Source organism: Hyaena hyaena, unplaced genomic scaffold (assembly GCF_003009895.1).
Source record: "Hyaena hyaena isolate Hyena2069 unplaced genomic scaffold, ASM300989v1 scaffold_325, whole genome shotgun sequence".
NCBI classification, from domain to species: domain Eukaryota; kingdom Metazoa; phylum Chordata; class Mammalia; order Carnivora; family Hyaenidae; genus Hyaena; species Hyaena hyaena.
This window is the reverse complement of record NW_024080957.1, coordinates 794,875-812,417: the sequence shown is the minus strand read 5'-3', so window position 1 is coordinate 812,417 and position 17,543 is coordinate 794,875. Positions and strand designations below refer to the sequence as shown.

The following is a 17,543-nucleotide window of genomic DNA, read 5'->3' as shown; positions in this document are numbered from 1 at the left end:
ACTGTTGTTGGGTCTGGACCACTTGCCCATTTCCAAAAATGCATGCATCTATAAATGCACACATACACAACACACATGTGTGTACGTACACACACACACACACACACACACACACACACACTGTGATAAAGGTTCTATATTGTGGGAGCCAATATTCTTCTTCTTTGCTTTCATGATCTGATTTTTATTAATGGCTTATTAAACCTGCAGTGCTTTAATATCTTAGACTCTAAGAATCTTCCCAAACCACCTGAACCCAACCACTCATCTACAATAAGTACATACTACAAAGCTGTTAGATTCTAAAGTTAGTCAATGAAGTGAAAAACCACAAAACTGTGAAAAATAAACCTTCAAAATACCATGTTGAAAATGTATAGGTATACCTACCTTCAAAAATCCAACACAACAAGTTTCCTTCCAAACTAAATTACATAATCTCTTTCTTCACTTGAGGGCAGGGTCAAGAGGTTGACTTCCATTGAGTGCCCATGTTATACTAAAAATGCATGGTATATTTAAGCCCTAGAGCCCAACTCAGCATCTAGGGATCTGGTGCTCAGACCTCCTGAAGGAACAGCACATTCGTGATCCCGATCTCACACTCTTTGGGGTGAAAGCTTGTTAAGCTGACTGTGGGTAGAATTACACAGGATTTAAATTGCTATTTTTCCCTCTTACTCACTGAGCTCATGTAAATTAAACTCAGGTAAGATGCAATGCCACTATTTCCTCCCAACCAGTCACCCAGACTGAATTTAAGGCTAAATTTGATGGCGTGCTCACTAATTTGCTTCACAAATGGGTTCTCCGAAGAGTTGACCATTGGCAGAATTGTTATAAATCAAATCATATTTTTCCACGGATTTGTATTACGGATCCACGTAAGCCAGCCTGTAAGTCATTTCCCTCCTACAACAGTGCCCACACTGCTATGTGTCTCCTTTCCCTTCATTCCCCTATGACCCTGCCAGAGCTGCACTGGCAAAAACAGAAGCCGAGGAGGCCCGGGGACCCCATGAGGAAGGCAGCAATGAGGGGCACTCACCATCACAGCAGGGTTCTTCACGGTGATGCAGGGGGTCGTGGCTCGCAGGGCTCCGCTAATGCCGTGGTAGTATTTAAAACAGATTTTTATCTCTGCTGCAAATTGATTAAGAAAAACAGTAATTTCAACACTGAAACCAGTCATTTAGGAATCAGCTGAAGAAATCTGCCACACCCCCTCTCAGAAGATCCTACTCCAGACTCTTTGAATAAGCAATCCTTTCTTTTCCAATTAAAGAAATAAATTATACCAATTCCTGTTTGACTTTACGTAATTCTTTGAAATTTTCTATTAATATATGAGAAAAATAATGCATAAAACAACCCACCAGAATATGGACAGTGTAGGTATAAGAATAGCCACCATATATTGAGGCTCTCCACAGCGCACCAGACACCATGCTTGGTCTCTCCTCATGTTGTTATTTGATCCCCACTTCAACCTTGGGAGGCAGATATTCCCATCCCCACATTACAGAAGAAGTGCCTAGGTTTGCAGAAGGTCAAACAATCAGGAAAACAGGTCAGAACTCAAACCCAGTCTGTGTGACTCCAAAGCCCTCACTCCTAACCTCTACAAAATAGACTGCATTGTCAATGGAAATAGCAAAAAAGTAGTCTAACAGAGTCAAAAAGAATACTGTATCAATTCTGTAGTGATAGGGAATCTGTATTTTAATTTTTCAGGTAGCTTCAACGCAGTCACTAGATAGGGATCAAATTTAGGAGCCACTGGTATATAGATATATAAATATATAGATATGGATAGATAGATGGATAGAGAGAGATATGTGGAGATCTATATACCTCTCTCCCCACAGGTGTGTGTGTGTGTGTGTGTGTGTGTGTGTGTGTGTCAAAATTTGAGCTTGATAAAAAGCGATACAAATGTCAATGATTGATTTTGGAAAGTAATTACAATTTCAAAGATCACGAAGCCAAAATGTGTCAAAGATAAAATTCACAGCCGCTAGAATTTCTCTGTGTACAGAGTATCTGAGTCCCTGTAGTGTCACTGCAGGGTGCCTTTTCCCCAAGGTATCATTTAACATAGGCACTGCTGGAATGGACAGGCACCAGGGAAGAGTCGTAGCCTTCAGGCGTGGGGTTCCTCTCTCAACGGAGTCACCTGTATTATTAAAGTGGGGCCACTAGATGGATTTTCCCAAAGAAGTTACTCTTCTACCAACTCTCCTGACTGCATCAAATGGTCCCCTACCAAAGTGTATTTGGTTTGCTTATTTTAAGAGAAAGCTCTAATGCCTTAAAAAAATCATGTTAGAAATTTATATGGGATTAGGAATATTATATACAGAAATATAAAATTATATTTTCCTATCAATGACAAAATACTAAAGCTTAAAAAATTAGCTTTGTCATGAGGGAAAATACTGAGTGTTTCCATTATGCATGATAATCACAGTGCAGTGATTCACAATGTAGTTATTAGCATCATCAAGCAAAAGATTTTTACCATGTACCCATCACAACATATGCCAGACAGTGCAACAGAATCAAAGAAAGGTTTCTGGTCTAGCAGGTGTTTTATAGTGTAGCTGTTAAGATTACAATTACAGGGAAGACAAAATACAGAAGACAAGCACTACAAGGCAAGTGTGGCCAGGTAGCAGAGTGTGGAGACCATGGAGAAGATGAGTGACGAAACAGTGGAGGCAGAAAGACTTCGTGGAACAAATAGGTCTGAATTCAAGCTTACAGATGAGAGAAAAGAAGCAGAGATAATTAACCGTGAGGGGTGGTAAAAGCAGAGAAGCAGGAATAAGCATGCTGAGTTTGAGGAACGGCAAGATGACTTGCACAGGAATTCTAGCGGCACTATTACTTCGCTTGCCTGGGAACAGCTTTGCAAAGGACTTTCCCAAACATTAACACAAGCTTTTGGTTATTATTGAAATAGTAACAGTTGTATAGGTCTGAGCAAACCTTCCTCTCCCACTTGCTTTCTTCCAGGACCAACAGCATGTATTCTACACGAACAGAGCTAAGCACCATGCACAAAGCCTGCCAGAGCTTGGTGATGTGCACCAGGATTGAATTCTGCAGCCATGAGCTCATTAAGATCACACTCACAATGCTGGGAAGAGAAGCCTGTGAATCCTGCAGTGGCACCTCACAGATCAAATCAGTGGTAAGGGAGTGAGTAGCTCATTTTTCCATTTTTGAGAAGTGCATTTTTATAAGACATCCTCCCCTAGCTTCCTCTCCAGTTAGGATGCTATCTCCTCTTTGTAAGGTTTTGTAAGGTTTTAAGAGGCAGCTAGGTAATGTTTATGAAACTGGAGAAAAGAAAAGTGGCTGCTGATTTTTGTCTGTAGGATGTCGATAGCCAGGTGTGCCCATTTTGGGTATTATTTATCTAACAAAAATCTTCAACCCCAGTGGCAAATTAGAACCCCTGAAGCTCTAAAATAAACTCGTTCTGAATTGCACAGAATAGATTTTGTGGGCCTGAAGACCAAAAACACAATAGAGCTAACAGCTTCATAATGCTTCAAGGCTAGATGCAAAGCCAAGGGGATTTGCACAGATCACCCATTATAGAACCAAACACACAGGCTGGTCATCAAAGAGAACAACACAGCACTGGACAGAGCTAGTTGTTTGCCCTGGATTGTAATAAGCTGGCTTCTTTAGCAGAACACCAGTGAAGACATCCACCCCTAGAATGCAGAACATTCCACCCTGACAGACTGGGAATGTTCCTCTTCAAATATTAGTGTTTTATAAGGTCACTTATGAATTTTTTTAATGGTGTTACTAAATGAAATCTCCTTTGAGTGAGAGAGAAAAGAGAAAGAGCAGCATTCTGATTGATGTGCTTAAACATTTTAATTGTGGAAAGAGGCAATCTAGAAGAATATTCACAAAGGGTGAAAAAGGGAAGCTGGCATCCATGCTTCTACTTTAGCTACAATCTGTAAATACTAACTGCAAGGGGAAAACAAGAAGCTACTTCTGAGAAACAGATGCATGACAGGTAAAAGTAAACACTTGAGTGATGACCCAGCATCAGATAAGGGAGGAGCCCACTGCCTGTGGCACCAGCCAGCTCTGTGTGCAGGCAGGGAAGACGGAGGACTAAGGAGCAATGAATGATCCCTTGTGCCTGAGAATGGGTTCTCCACAGCCTGATGTGCAGCCAACAGCTCCCCCTACTGGCCTCAGATTATGGAAATAAATACATTAAAATAAAATAAAGGATGAGTATTTTCTCCCCCTCCCTGCAAAAAATCCACTTTTTATAAAAAGCATGTTGGCTCACTTGCTAGGGCCTGGTTGGGCCAGTGTTGGTGGTGGGGGGCCAGGGTCTGGGCGCTTGTGGTCCTGGGCCCAACGGGCCGCATGGAGGGGGCACCCCAGGTCGGGACATCTCCCTGCACAATTTCACCGCAAGGCTGTGGGCACAGCTCGTGCATTTCCACATCACGTGGCTGACACACTCTGGCCCTTCCTGTGGGTGGGGCCCACACCACACCTGTGAACCTCACTGTGGCCCTGTGCAGCCACTGTGATTCCATCCCCGTGTCCACTTCCCTCCTCAGAGACACCTGTGGCATGACCTCCACTGACCTTGCCCAGAGCTTAGCCAGAAACCAAACAGGTATTGGTCAGCAATAATCTTCAAAACACAGACAGTAACTTCACATTACCCGTAAAACACAGGATCAAGGAAGAAATGGAGGCTTTTCCGGAGAAGTTCTAGCAGAGTGGCAAAAGTGAGAATTTGTAACTTATGTACAATATACATTTAAATAAATGTACTGAATTAAAAAAAAAAAAAAAAAAGCATGTGGCCTCAGAGGGCAGCAAGCCAGGAGAAGGGTGAGGAGGTCTCCTACATTAGCCTATAAGGCTCCGCCATCAGCTGGGCCTGCTCTAGCCTGGGAAGGAAGGAAGAAAGCACCACCCACATAGCATCTTCCTCTCTCACAGGTCCCTTCTGAATGACTAAAGCCAGTCACGAGTTATGAAAATGTATTTTGGTGCCTTTCAGTAATCTTCAGGATACTCTCATTTAAAGATTTACTACAATAAAGACTTGGGAGCCTCTATTTAAATGCTGACAAGACAGAGAAGCTCCTTTATTTTTAAATTTTTAATTTACTAATTTTAATGAAGACATCTCCCAGAACACAGGTATGACAAGGCCATCACCTCTGCAGGATGACAGGAGAGGAGGGGGATTGTGGACCTCTGCAGGATGACAGGAGAGGAGGGGGATTGTGGTGAGATATGACCTTGGACTTGTTTGGGGGAGGGGAGGGGAGGTCAGGATGGTAGAAGGGAAGTTGAATAGAGTTTAGGAACTTAACCATGCTTTTAAGTAAAGGGGTTTCTATAAATGCATGATTCTGACATTGCATTTTTAATTTTTTTTAAAGTTTATTTTTGAAAGAGGGAGAGAGCACAAGAAGGGGAGAGACAGAGAAAGAGAGACAGAAGCTGAAACAGGCTCCAGGCTCCTAGCTCTCAGTGCAGAGCCAATGCAGGGCTTGAACTCATGAACCGTGAAATCATGACTTGAGCCAAAGTCTGCGGCTTAACCAACTGAGCCACCCAGTGACACTTAACCACTGAGCCACCCAGCCATCCCTGACACTGCATTTTTAAAGCAATCATTCTATTTCTTTCTGGGTTTGTATATGAATAAAATATTTTCAGACAGATTGAATGAAACTAGTAAAAGTGGTTGCCTTCGAGGAAGGGAAACTGATGACTGGGGCATGAAGTTGAGGAGATACTTTTACCTTTGGATCCCTTTTTTAATGTTTTATTTATTTTTGAGAGACAGCGCACATGAGTTGGGGAGGGGCAGAGAGAAAGGGGAACAGAGGATCTGCAGAAGGCTCTGCAATGACAACAGTGAGCCCAATACAGAGCTCAAACCCACAAACGGTGAGATCACGAAGTTGGACACTCAACCGTTTGAGCCATCCAGTCGCCCCTTACCTTTGAATCTTTTAAACATTATACTCTTTTCATACACTATTCAAAAATTATTTTTTAAAAAGAATCTCAACTCCGCTACATTAACTCCAGGCATTAGAATATAACTCCATTTCAAGCCCTCTCTGAAAAAAAGATTCTATTAGGCCATCCTGTGCAAGAAATGATTTTGTTTCAAAGACTGGGATCTCATCCATCACCTTAAATAGCAACAAGATTCACTTAGGCAGTCACTAACAGTTTGTTCCTATTTAGAAAGTTTGCACTTTCCCCAAGTTTCTAGAAGTTGAATATTTTGAACCATAAAGTGCATGAATGGAAATGTCCTTCCTTTAAGCATTTTTCTTTAAAAAGAATAATTTTGAAAAAACAATTTATTGATTTTATTAACTGCAATTTATTCTAAAATATGATTTTAACCAGTGTCCTTATGCTTTTATTATATTCTTCATACTATGCTTCCTATTGATAGGCTCTTTTATTCAGAGGGCACAGACTGGGAAAAGTAATACATTTTAATCCTCATGCTTTTGAGGAAATCAGCCCACATTTCCAGGGACATGCTAATTGTATCATTTATATCTTACTACAAGTTGTCTTCTCTTTACTAAGGTTCAACAGAGCTTAAAATGGCCAAGCCGTCTTCTGTTAAAGCTCAGATAAACAATCATGAAAATCAAAGACAGATAATATTGGTGTAGATGTAGCAAAAACCTAATAGGATTAGATAATGAACAGGATCCAAAACCTAAAGTATGAGAATGGAAAATAAAAAGCACCAAACCCCATCCAAGGGGCAAAAAAGTCCTTCTGATGTTGGCAGGAAGGGCCTTGGGGATGGAGATATTTAAGGCAAAGGCTCTGACAGTACCAAGGCCACCTACCTCCCTTACCTACCCCAAAAAAACCATTCATAAAGTAAAGGTTCTATTTTGTCAAAGCACCCTATGCTGGAAACCATACTTACTAACCTGAGTGTCAATCAGAGACATAAGCCACTTATATATCTGATGCTCACTTTTATAATCCTGCCTACTACCCAGAGCTGAGACAGGTAAGATGTGTGAAAGTACTATACCAGTTATACAAATAACAGTGTTCTGATATTATCCTCAATGATGACAAAGCAGTTTAGCACACAGCAATGAAGTTTACTATTTCTAAGCTCATTGATTGATTTGGTGAGGTCCTAGAATAGTCTTTGGCACAGAGTTGGCACTTAATAAATACTTCATGATGACTGGGGAGAGAGAGGTAGACAGAAGAATAGAAGGAATGACAAAAGCAAGTTTGAGTGAATGGATGAATGAATGATTGACCAAAGCCTGTGAAAGACTACAAATAACAGAGCCATCCTAGCATGATGAAGCAACTTTGCAACCTCTTACATTTCAAAACTCAAGACACGTCTTGCAAAAAGGACCCACTCAGCTTCTGCAGGCATAAGCTCATCTGAGGACTATTTGACAGTCTGATGACAAGTAGGTGAAGAGGAAGCTGATCCTCCTCTCCAGAGACTAGGAAGGTCATGTGCCCAAAATTACACCTGTCTTTGTCCTTCAAATTGATTTAAGTAGGCCCTGTAATAATAGAAGTCTCCTCTGGGGGGTTTTCCAGACAAGCTAAAGCCATCTTTACAGTCAGAAATGCTTAGATGAGGCTCAAATCAAGGTTTGCCCATGAACTTAGGGTAATTTTCAGAGAAGTTTAATTTTATTTTGCCTGAACTTCTGATGAACTAAAGATACATTTTCTTTCTGAAGATGAAAGACATTTCTTTCAAATGTCTCAAGTTTTCAGGATCAGAGGTTGAAAATATAGAAGCTGTCTAACCCCTCCCCACTCAATGTTTTAGATGTTCCACACCATCAGCTCCAGAGGTTCAAGCAAAACTTCATTGTGCTGGGAAGTCCCTTAGGTCTGCCCAAGCTGGATATGGGGTAATTAATAAATAAATTAATTAATTAACAGAATTGATGTCTAAAAGACACGAACTACAGTACTAAGCACTCAGATAAATACCACCTTAGGTATTTACATTGAAAGGAAAAGGATGTGTGTTGGAAGAGGCCTCATTCTGATTAATGAAGATAAATTTATTCTAAAGCCAAATCTTTCTGTAATTCTCACTCACTGCCTTGGATTTTAACACATACAACTTTTCTTAGTCCTTAACAAAATACATTGCTGAATGTTTCCAGTTTTATATTCATGATACACAGCATCTCCAGTTTTGTGTGTAAAGAATTAATACAGAATTTAGAGAAAATAAAACAACAACAACTAAAACCTACTCCTTCCTTCATTCCCAACTCCTAGTTTCAATGTCAAGCTTATTTCTATTAAATACTAGAGTGAAGCATAAAGAAAAACATTCAAGACAGAGATATTAGGATATCCTAATCAGCCAGGACATTACAAATCTCTAACGCTTTGGGGAGGAGAAATAAAATCAATCATGGCAAATGAAATATCTGCAAGTGGGGTTTTTTCTACACACAATGTTCTAAATTGTAACAGTATGTGATACTATCTTCTTCTCCGGTGTTCACCTGAGCCCCACAGTATGAGGCTACACACTCCATCCAGAGGCAATCATTCCTAGCAGGCTGCCATTTTGGAAGGAAGAGGAAGGTTGTTTTACCTTTTCCCCTGAAATCAATTGGCAAGATTCTCCGCTCTATCAGCCTCTTAAACCCTGGCATCCTTTCAAAGGAGAAATCACACTGAACGAAAGTAAATCCATTCCGTTTTCCCCACTTATTTTTCTTATTAATAGATGGTACTGTCAGCTGGGCCAAATGTTGGAAAGTTAAGTAGAAATAAGCAAGAAAAACAAATCACCCATAATCTTACCTCCAAGAAAATAACCTATGACTCCTTCCAGACTTTTTCCTATATGTTATGGTATTAGTTAGAATTATGTTGTGTGTATCTGCCTTTTTCTCCTCCTCACTTATTGATACATAATGAACATTTTCCGTTAAAAACTACATTCTCTTTAAGTTTTCAAGAGGTTCTAGCCAGATATTGAAGTATGAACAGATAGTTCTTGGGGAGAGAAGCATAATTAGAGAAAGTTATGAAATGCTGATCTCCCAGTAAGGACGTGGAATAAATTATCTAATGTCTTTGATGGTAATTCAAAGTAACAGATGTTAATCTTTGAAAACAGCTTTTTTATATTATAAAAATTTATATACGTCAATAAAAGTACGCTTTTAACGGGTTCTCATTTAACCAAACCTTACTTTATACTTTAAGGTTTAATAAGTACTATCCTTCAATATTTATACACACACACACACACACACACACTCTTTCTCTCACATTAGATCTTTTGAACATCGAAAAGTTAATTCTTCCACAAACTAGACAACTCAGAAAATTTTTAAATAGCCCATTTTTCTACATTAATGAAGAATTCTGTAATTGTAAAAGTTAACTTGAACCACTCAGTAAATTGTGTATTCATTCACACTTCTATCTATCCTACAAAAATGTATATACCATGTTCTCAATAATATTAGTGGCAAGTATAAATACTCTCCTTCACCCTAAATATAAAGAGATGAGCTATTTCTATGAGCCATGTACTATATATAAGCATTTGTATTTGCAAATAAATATAACATCAAATCAACTGGGTAATGGCTGAGTTACCTGCCGCCTATTTCTGATTCTTAAAATTGACCTCTATGGCAGTATGCCCAGGTTCTCTCATCCAATTGTAAAGACAAGGATCTGAATGTAACAGTTATTCCACTGCTGGGAAAAATGATAGCAAAGTATCCTAAAGGCAAATAAAATTCTTAAGTTCACTGAAATCTTGAATTATTCTTTCTGCTCACTGAAGTTAATATAATAAATATTAATTAGAATTATAGATACAAGCATATATAAAAATGTGTAAAGCATTAAAATAACCATACATGATTTATATACCATGCATTCACAAGATGTATGTAGTGTGTACGTGTATATACATACACACACATATATATTTATATACACTTGATTCAAAATATGTGAACATTCTCTAATGAGCATTTTCTTTTTTTTTTAATAGTTTATTGTCAAGTTGGATAACACCCAGTGCTCATCCCCACAAGTGCCCTCCTCCATGCCCATCACCCCCCTTCCCCTCTCCCCCTCCCCCATCAGCCCTCAGTTTGTTCTCAGCATTCAAGAGTCTCTCACAGTTTGCCTCCCTCCCTCTCCCCAACTACTTTTCCCCTTCTCCTCCCCCACGGTCCTCCGTTAAGTTCCTCCTAATCCACCTATTCTAATGAGCATTTTCTAAAACTATGTATTTCCCAGTTTGAGGATACATGGCATAAATAGGTAAATCAGAGCCAGAAACTTTTATAATAAATTCAGACAAGACTCCCTAGATTTCTGTATATTTATGGATGTTCAGTAACAAACTTCTATTTCTCGCTGAGTACTTACGTTCCATGAAATAGGGCCCAGGCTCAATTCTCCATACGATTTGCCCTTTTTGGGTTCCAGTCACACCCCTGTTTTTAGAATCCCAGAAGTTGGCTGGAGAATTCTCATCTGGAAAAAACAAACAAACAGGGGGAAATATTAATGAACACTATTGTTAAGGCCCCAAGTCCCAGCAGATTATTACCCTCGATTTCTGTCCTTGCACTGACACTGGGGAACTGTGTGTGTGTGGGGGGGGGGGGGGGGTTGGGTGGTGGAAAGAAGTCAGCGTTTGTGGCTGTGGCCCAGTGAATCAATGTTGTCAAAAGGCAAAACTGGAAAGAACACAGGCTACAAGTATTGCGGCATCAATGGTGAGCTGATATATAAGAAAGGAGTTGGGTGTGCTCCCATCTATAAAATCCTATATAAAAAAGAAAGGAGGAGCAAAATTGAGAGAACATAATAGAGCTCAACATGGCATTTAAAACAGGGGGCATTAAGCTATGAAAATGAGCGAAGACACAGTATGGGATTGCTATGAACAGTGTTCAGGAGACACCAACCAAGTTACCGTGTCTGCTAGGACAATCTTTTACAAAAGGCCAGGGGCCATAAACCTCAAACAATACAAGAAAGGGAGAGAAAGAAAGTTTAGGCTTTTGTATGGATAGAAAGGATAGTAACCTGAAGAATTAGTCTGACAGCAGCATTTTCCAAGCTTTCTGACCTCCTGGCACACAGAAAACGGTAATGTTTGTAGGACACACTGGGATAAATGAAAGAGATGCTTATAACTTAAGAGGGCAGGCAGGGAGGCTCTGGCTGTGCCCAGCTCTGCCCTGTCACCCCAAAGGCTGAAAGGATTCATATTCTATAATTGGCCACATCACACTCGTCTGAAGTTCTGTCCTAGGGCCTAGAATAGAAAATAAAACTAAAAATAGGAAAAGAAGATCATTCAGAGTTTTAGAGGCACATATTGGCTCTTAAAGTCAGATATTTTCATTTGTTTCCCCAAACCTCTTTCCCCGGAGGAAAGATCACAAATACACTTTAACTGAGAGCTGCGATAAACTAGACATGGCGAAGTTAAGGGCTACACTAAAAACAAAAAGTAAAGATGGAGAAAAGGTCCCAAGCTCAAGGGAATAGGCCTGAGAAGAAACCCCCCCAAAAAAGGGGGCACCTGGGTGGCTCAGTCAGTTAAACATCTGACTTGATTTCATTGCAGGTCATGAGGTCACGGTTTCATGACTTCAAGACCCGCATTAGGCTCTGCGTAGAGCCAGACTGAGATTGTCCTTCTCTCTCTGTGTTCTTCCCTTGTTCCCACTCTCTGTCTCTCCAAAAATAAATAAACTTAAAAAAAAAGAAAAACCTCCCTTTTTTCATGCTTCTGAGCATGAAAGAACTAGAAATGTGGGCCATAGTGAGGGGTCAGATAATCCCGCTCTGAGAGATTTGCCTCTGTCTGTGGTTGCACGTGGAGCCTACTATTTTCATCATGTTCATAAGCCAAAGAACTCTAGGAGGAAAGGTCCTCCCATGCCAATTGCATCCAGCATATTGGAAGTTAAAGATTCTTTCTGTAAAAGGCCAAGAAGGAGCCACTGTTCTTTATAAAAATGGAAAAGCATAACCACTCATGCCATCACCTGCTCTCCTAAATAAACAACAGAAGGCAAACCACTCCATTCCATCACAGAAATATAACAACAATGCCCATATTTTTTAATGTTTACTTATTTTTGAGAGAGAGAACACAAGCAGGGGAAGGGCAGAGAGACAGAGGGAGACACAGAATCTGAAGCAGGCTCCAGGCTCCGAGCTGTCAGAACAGAGCCTGATGCGGGGCTCAAACCCAAGAGCTGTGAGATCATGACCTGAGTTGAAGTCAGACACTCAACCAACTGAGGCACCCAGGCACCCCAACAATGCCAGTATTTAAAAGACAATCACCTAAACCTGGTTGTGAAAAAATGTCACGTGGCTTCTCAGGGCAGATCTGGATCACTGCCTATCCACTGAGCTTCTTTCTTGCCAACTAAACCCCAATTTTATCCAAGGCAACAATGTTTCCAGTTAAAAATTTCTCATCTCATTTTCATCTCTCCGGAATCCCTTGTAGCTAAGGGTAGCATGTGGTCTAGTATGGCCAGTGAGATGTAAGTGGAAGTCTACTGGATGGGACTTCTGAGAAAGCTGTATTTTCCTGATTAAAAAAAGGACAGACTTGGGGCTCCTGGGTGGCTCAGTCAGTTAAGTATCTACTCTGGATTTTGGCTCAGTTCATGATCCCATGGTTTGTGGGATTGAGCCCTGCACCGGGCTCTATACTGACAGTGTAGAGCCTGTTTGGGACTCTCTCTCTTTCTCTCTCTGCTCTTTCCCACTCAAAAGGACAGATTCAGTAATCCTTTCTTGCTCTTCCCTCTCCCCTCTTCTTGGATGAGAACCATACACTAAGGATGGCAGAGCAAGAAGCTAGAAGTAACCATGACAAGTCCTTTAGCCCTGAACCACGTGCTTTCAGACTTCTTGCTACCTATGCAAAAATAAATTCCTATTTGGTTAAGCCCCTGTGGTTGGGTTTCTGTTACATGCAGTTTAACACAGAAATACCTACGATGGTAAATATCAACCAGTGATTTAGACTCATCACACCTGACTTGACCTAGAATCCCTATGATTGCATCACTGCTTTGGGCTAGACAACAAAGGTACTTGCTACCCTCCTGAAAGGTAGTTTAATGCACAGAGTTGTTTAGGTGGAGAGAGTGTTTCTCATGTTTTTGCAAATAAATATACTTCTTTTTAGCTATTGGTCACTTGGAAGGCACAGGAAGCTGCACCCTGCAAGGAACAGAATATAGGCATAGGGAGTCGACAGTGCCCATATATTCAAAATATTTTTTTTAAATGGCTATGCTCAAAACACATTTCTGACAATACTGTTGTGACAGTTTCCTCTTGGGGCCTCAGAAAAAGATGGAGTAGCATTACATCTTGTTTTAAGGAGCAATCAGCAGGATCACAGCGATAAAAAGCAGCGGTAATAAAATTGTACTTGTTAATGCAACCTCACACTAAGGTTTGCACTTCTGCTGTTACTCATCTTTTCTCCCAAAACCATCAGGTAAGCCAAATGAAGTATACATTTCTTTTTTTTTTTTTAAGTTTATTTATCTTTGAGCAAGAAAGAGAAAGAGACAGAACAAGCAGTGGAAGGGGAAGAGAGAGAAGGGGACAGAGGATCTGAAGCAGGCTCTGCACTGACAGCAAAGAACTTGATGAGGGGTTCAAACTCACAAACCTGTGATCATAACCTGAACCAAAGTCTGATGCTTAACCAACTGAGCCACTCAGGTGCCCCGAAGTAGACATTTCTGACACAAACTTGGGGAAAGGGACTACTGAGAGGCAGAAATAGAATGGGAGGTGGTAATGGCATGCGAACTATTGTCAGTGGTCTGAGTCCCAAACAGAAAGAGATGCCTGAGCTATACATCCTTTACACGCTTCCTGGAAAAAGAGCTTTGACAGAGAACCAGTATAGGCATCTCTTGCTCTAAGAAGGATCACTAATAACTCTTTCCCAGCCACATCCACTTCAAGGTAGAAATACTGTACCACGTGAATAGGAAATAAAGGAGAACAGGAATGGGTGCTTACTTCCAAGACCTTTGACCAGGAAACAGATCTAGAGCATAAATTAAAACAAAAACAAAAACAAAAAAACAAAAAATGGGGGAGAGGTACCTGGGTGGTTTAGTCAGTTAAGTGTCTGACTCTTGACTTTTGCTCAGGTCATAATCTCACAGTTTGTGGGTTCAAGCCCCATGTTAGGCTCAGCATTAACAGCATGTGGCCTACTTGAGATTCTTTCTCTCTGTCCTTTCTGCATGTGTGTGCACAAGAAACAGGTCTAGAGTTATGTGTTCAATTTACCCATCAGCTCCTGTATGTTGGGATAAGCCATATATCTCTGACTTGAATTCCCCTCATTAGTTCATAGGTGATGCAGACAACTCCATTTGGTTAAATTTATATTAAAGAAAAACAGACTATCCCCTTGAAATACCATGAGTATTCAGGCTCACACGGAACTCAAGTGTCCCACATATGATGAGAAATGGTCAGAATTAGGATGAACAGGTCCAGAGCAGAAATTTGGTGGATCTGTTCTGATTTAAAATGCGACAGCAAGAGGCCATCCTGTAAATCCCCATAGGGAAGATCTTATTTCCCACCAAGCATAGCATCTGTCACAGAGAAGATACTCAAGTTGATTAATATTGTTTCTTCTAGATTGAATTTTTTCTCTGATGAGATTAGGTTTCTGATAATTTATTATCCCTGACAGATACAAGCACTCTTGCCATCGAGTGGCAGCTACCCTTAACTGAAAATACCAAGTCCATATAAACAAACCAGTTTAGGGGGAAACAGTACAAATTATTCTGAGACAACTATCACAACCTCCATGACTACTACAACCCCTAGTGCTGCTAGGTAGCACAACTCCGGCCCAGCCTGGGTCACACCGTATAAATAACAGCTAGAATGACTCATTCCTTTTCTTTATTTCAAGAAGCCAATTTTAATTGGTCCCTCAGAGTAAAATTTCATTCCTTAAGTAGGTTAACACTTTGTTTAGGTTGCAGTCAATTCTAGTCTAGACCCAGAACACCTTTTCTATAACAGTATTTCTATGCTGAGATCTATTTTTCATGGATATCTGAGGACAGTATATTTTTTCCCAGATTGTATGAGTTATTTTTCTTCCCCTCATCTAACATGTATATTAGGTGATTTGGTATTTTTTAAATGTCCCTACTCCAAATAAGAAAAATAGCTGAGTATAAAATGGTATACCAAAGAAAGGGTTCTAAATTCCTTATGAGTATAATGTAGATATAATTATAAATCTATTTCTTCCCCCACTGAATAAAGGCTCTGACTGATCAAAGAAATGCTGTTGGCCTTTAAAATTAATTATCAATTGTTGCATTTATACTTAGTTACTTCCTTTCTCCATTTCTCTTAACAACTATTCAAATCTGTCCCACTGTCGTCACATCCCATAGCTAATTTCCAGGCTCTTACTTGGAGCAGGCTATCATCCAAAACATGGAGAGCATTAGGTCTCATCTCCCTAATGCCATCTTTTCTGGGTTCATACCTACTCCTTGCCTTCTTTAACAGGGTTCTACCTTGTTATGGTGGAGGCTTTGACCCAAGCCTCTACGTCAGTCACCTTCTCTCACCTTAATTTTTAGCTTCTTCCTTTCAGCCTAAAAACATGGCAGCTTCTGTGAGGCACCCTCTCCTGGTTTTGCTTTTGATCTCTGAATATTACCTTCCTTGTTCCCTTTCCCATTCTCATTCTTATTTCCCTTTCTACTAGGATTCAAGTGTCTTTTTTCCAATTGAAATAGTCTATTTTCTAGGAGTGCATATTCTGGAGACTTAGGTAACTTTCAGGCTGGAATATAATTACAAAAAAGTAACACTGAAGATGTTTAACTCATGTACCTAAATACCTTCTCTAAATCTAATTTTATTTGTTAGGTTTTATATAACGCTTGTCCACTCGTGTCTCATATGTCTTCTTTGTTCTCTTACAAGTCTAGTTGGCAGTACATTTTCTCTAAATAGAAAAGCAAAGTGTACACACACACAAAAGACCTAAAATCCTTTTAATATAATTTTATATCTATCTGTTTATGAATATTATGGGAGCACAATCAAGAAAACTTGTGAAAATCTTCACTCTTGCCTATTTTAGCAATCCATGAGACTTTTGTGAAATGACTTCATTTAGTGTATTCTTTTTTAATTACTCCTTAGGGCTATTTCAATTTATTCTGTCATTAGTACTGGAATTAATTCCATTAAGTCTGATTCTCCAAAGAAGAAATAAATAATGTGTTTGGACCCAGAAAACAAAGGCAGAGATAGAAGATTACACCACATACAATTCTCTTACCTATATTTTATAGTGGTGGCTCAGAGAATTTCTCAGATCTAATTAATTAAGGTCAGAAACAGTCCCCTTTTCCTTAATTAAAACCAAATGATCTTTAGGAGGAACACACTGGGGTCTTAAAGTCTCTATATGCAGACTTGCCAACATCCCTTGCACATTCACCAGGTCACCAATCATCACTGGCCACCCTCCCCTTTGGCTAAATGATTCACCTCAGCGATGATAACCCAACTCCATTACTCACGATGAATATCCTGCAGGCTTCATTTAAAACATGGACTCCGGTGCTGCTCTTCAGAGATTTTGGTTCAGTAGGTTTGAGTTAGTACCCCAAGGAGCTGATTCTGATACAGATACCATAAAGGCCACACATGGTAAAATTCTGTGCCATGGTTATTTCCAGGGATACCGAGCAATCACACCAATGCTTTGGACACTATACATCTGTCCCTCCAATTTGCCAGCTTGTGCATTCATTCATTCATTCATTCATTGAAAAGCATTTACTGACTGCCTACTATGGAGTATAAGGAACACCCATTTCCTGCCATCAGGAGTTCACAGGGTGGTAGGAGAATACTGCCACATAAGGTACAATACAATGTCAAGAATGCTATGACTGAGGTGTACATACTTTATAAAGTGTTAAAGAGGAACAGAGAAGGAATAATTATGAATCCCCATGACTGTGTGTAATTTATATGGCTTAGGATCTACCAAGTTCAATGTCTCTTTGGGATGTACATATGGGGATATCCTTTGGGAGATCTACACATTTAAGCCAGTTATTAAGGGGTCTCATCCATTCTTTTGCTTCATGGCCCCAAAGACATATTGATTTACCTCCCAGGTTCATTTTCGAGTACTATGAATGGTCATCAGAAGTAACAGACAAGTGGCCATGTTTAGAGTTGAATTCAGTGGTAAAAGTTACTGTTGCTGCCTGGGCCCCAGGAAGTTATCTTTTTCATCCATAGAAAAGTAAGATTAATTATATTAATGTACAACACAATTGTAAAGAGTAATTTAAATAATGAATTCTCTTTTAAAATGCCACCAAAAGCTAAAACAATGTAAGCAGAAAGACCTGTAATTTTTTTTAAAA

At 39.9% G+C, this 17,543-nt stretch overlaps 1 protein-coding gene across 1 annotated transcript in view; it reads right to left on the bottom strand.

Moving 5' to 3' along the window:
- HECW2 (HECT, C2 and WW domain containing E3 ubiquitin protein ligase 2) overlaps positions 1 to 17,543 on the bottom strand; it is a 232,044-nt gene that overhangs the window by 143,936 nt on the left and 70,565 nt on the right. The window contains exons 2-3 of the mRNA XM_039248971.1: positions 10,468 to 10,575; positions 1,049 to 1,143 (exon numbers count right to left, since the gene is read on the bottom strand). Coding sequence (XP_039104902.1) covers positions 1,049 to 1,143; positions 10,468 to 10,575 — 203 coding nt within the window. The remainder of the gene's footprint in view (positions 1 to 1,048; positions 1,144 to 10,467; positions 10,576 to 17,543) is intronic.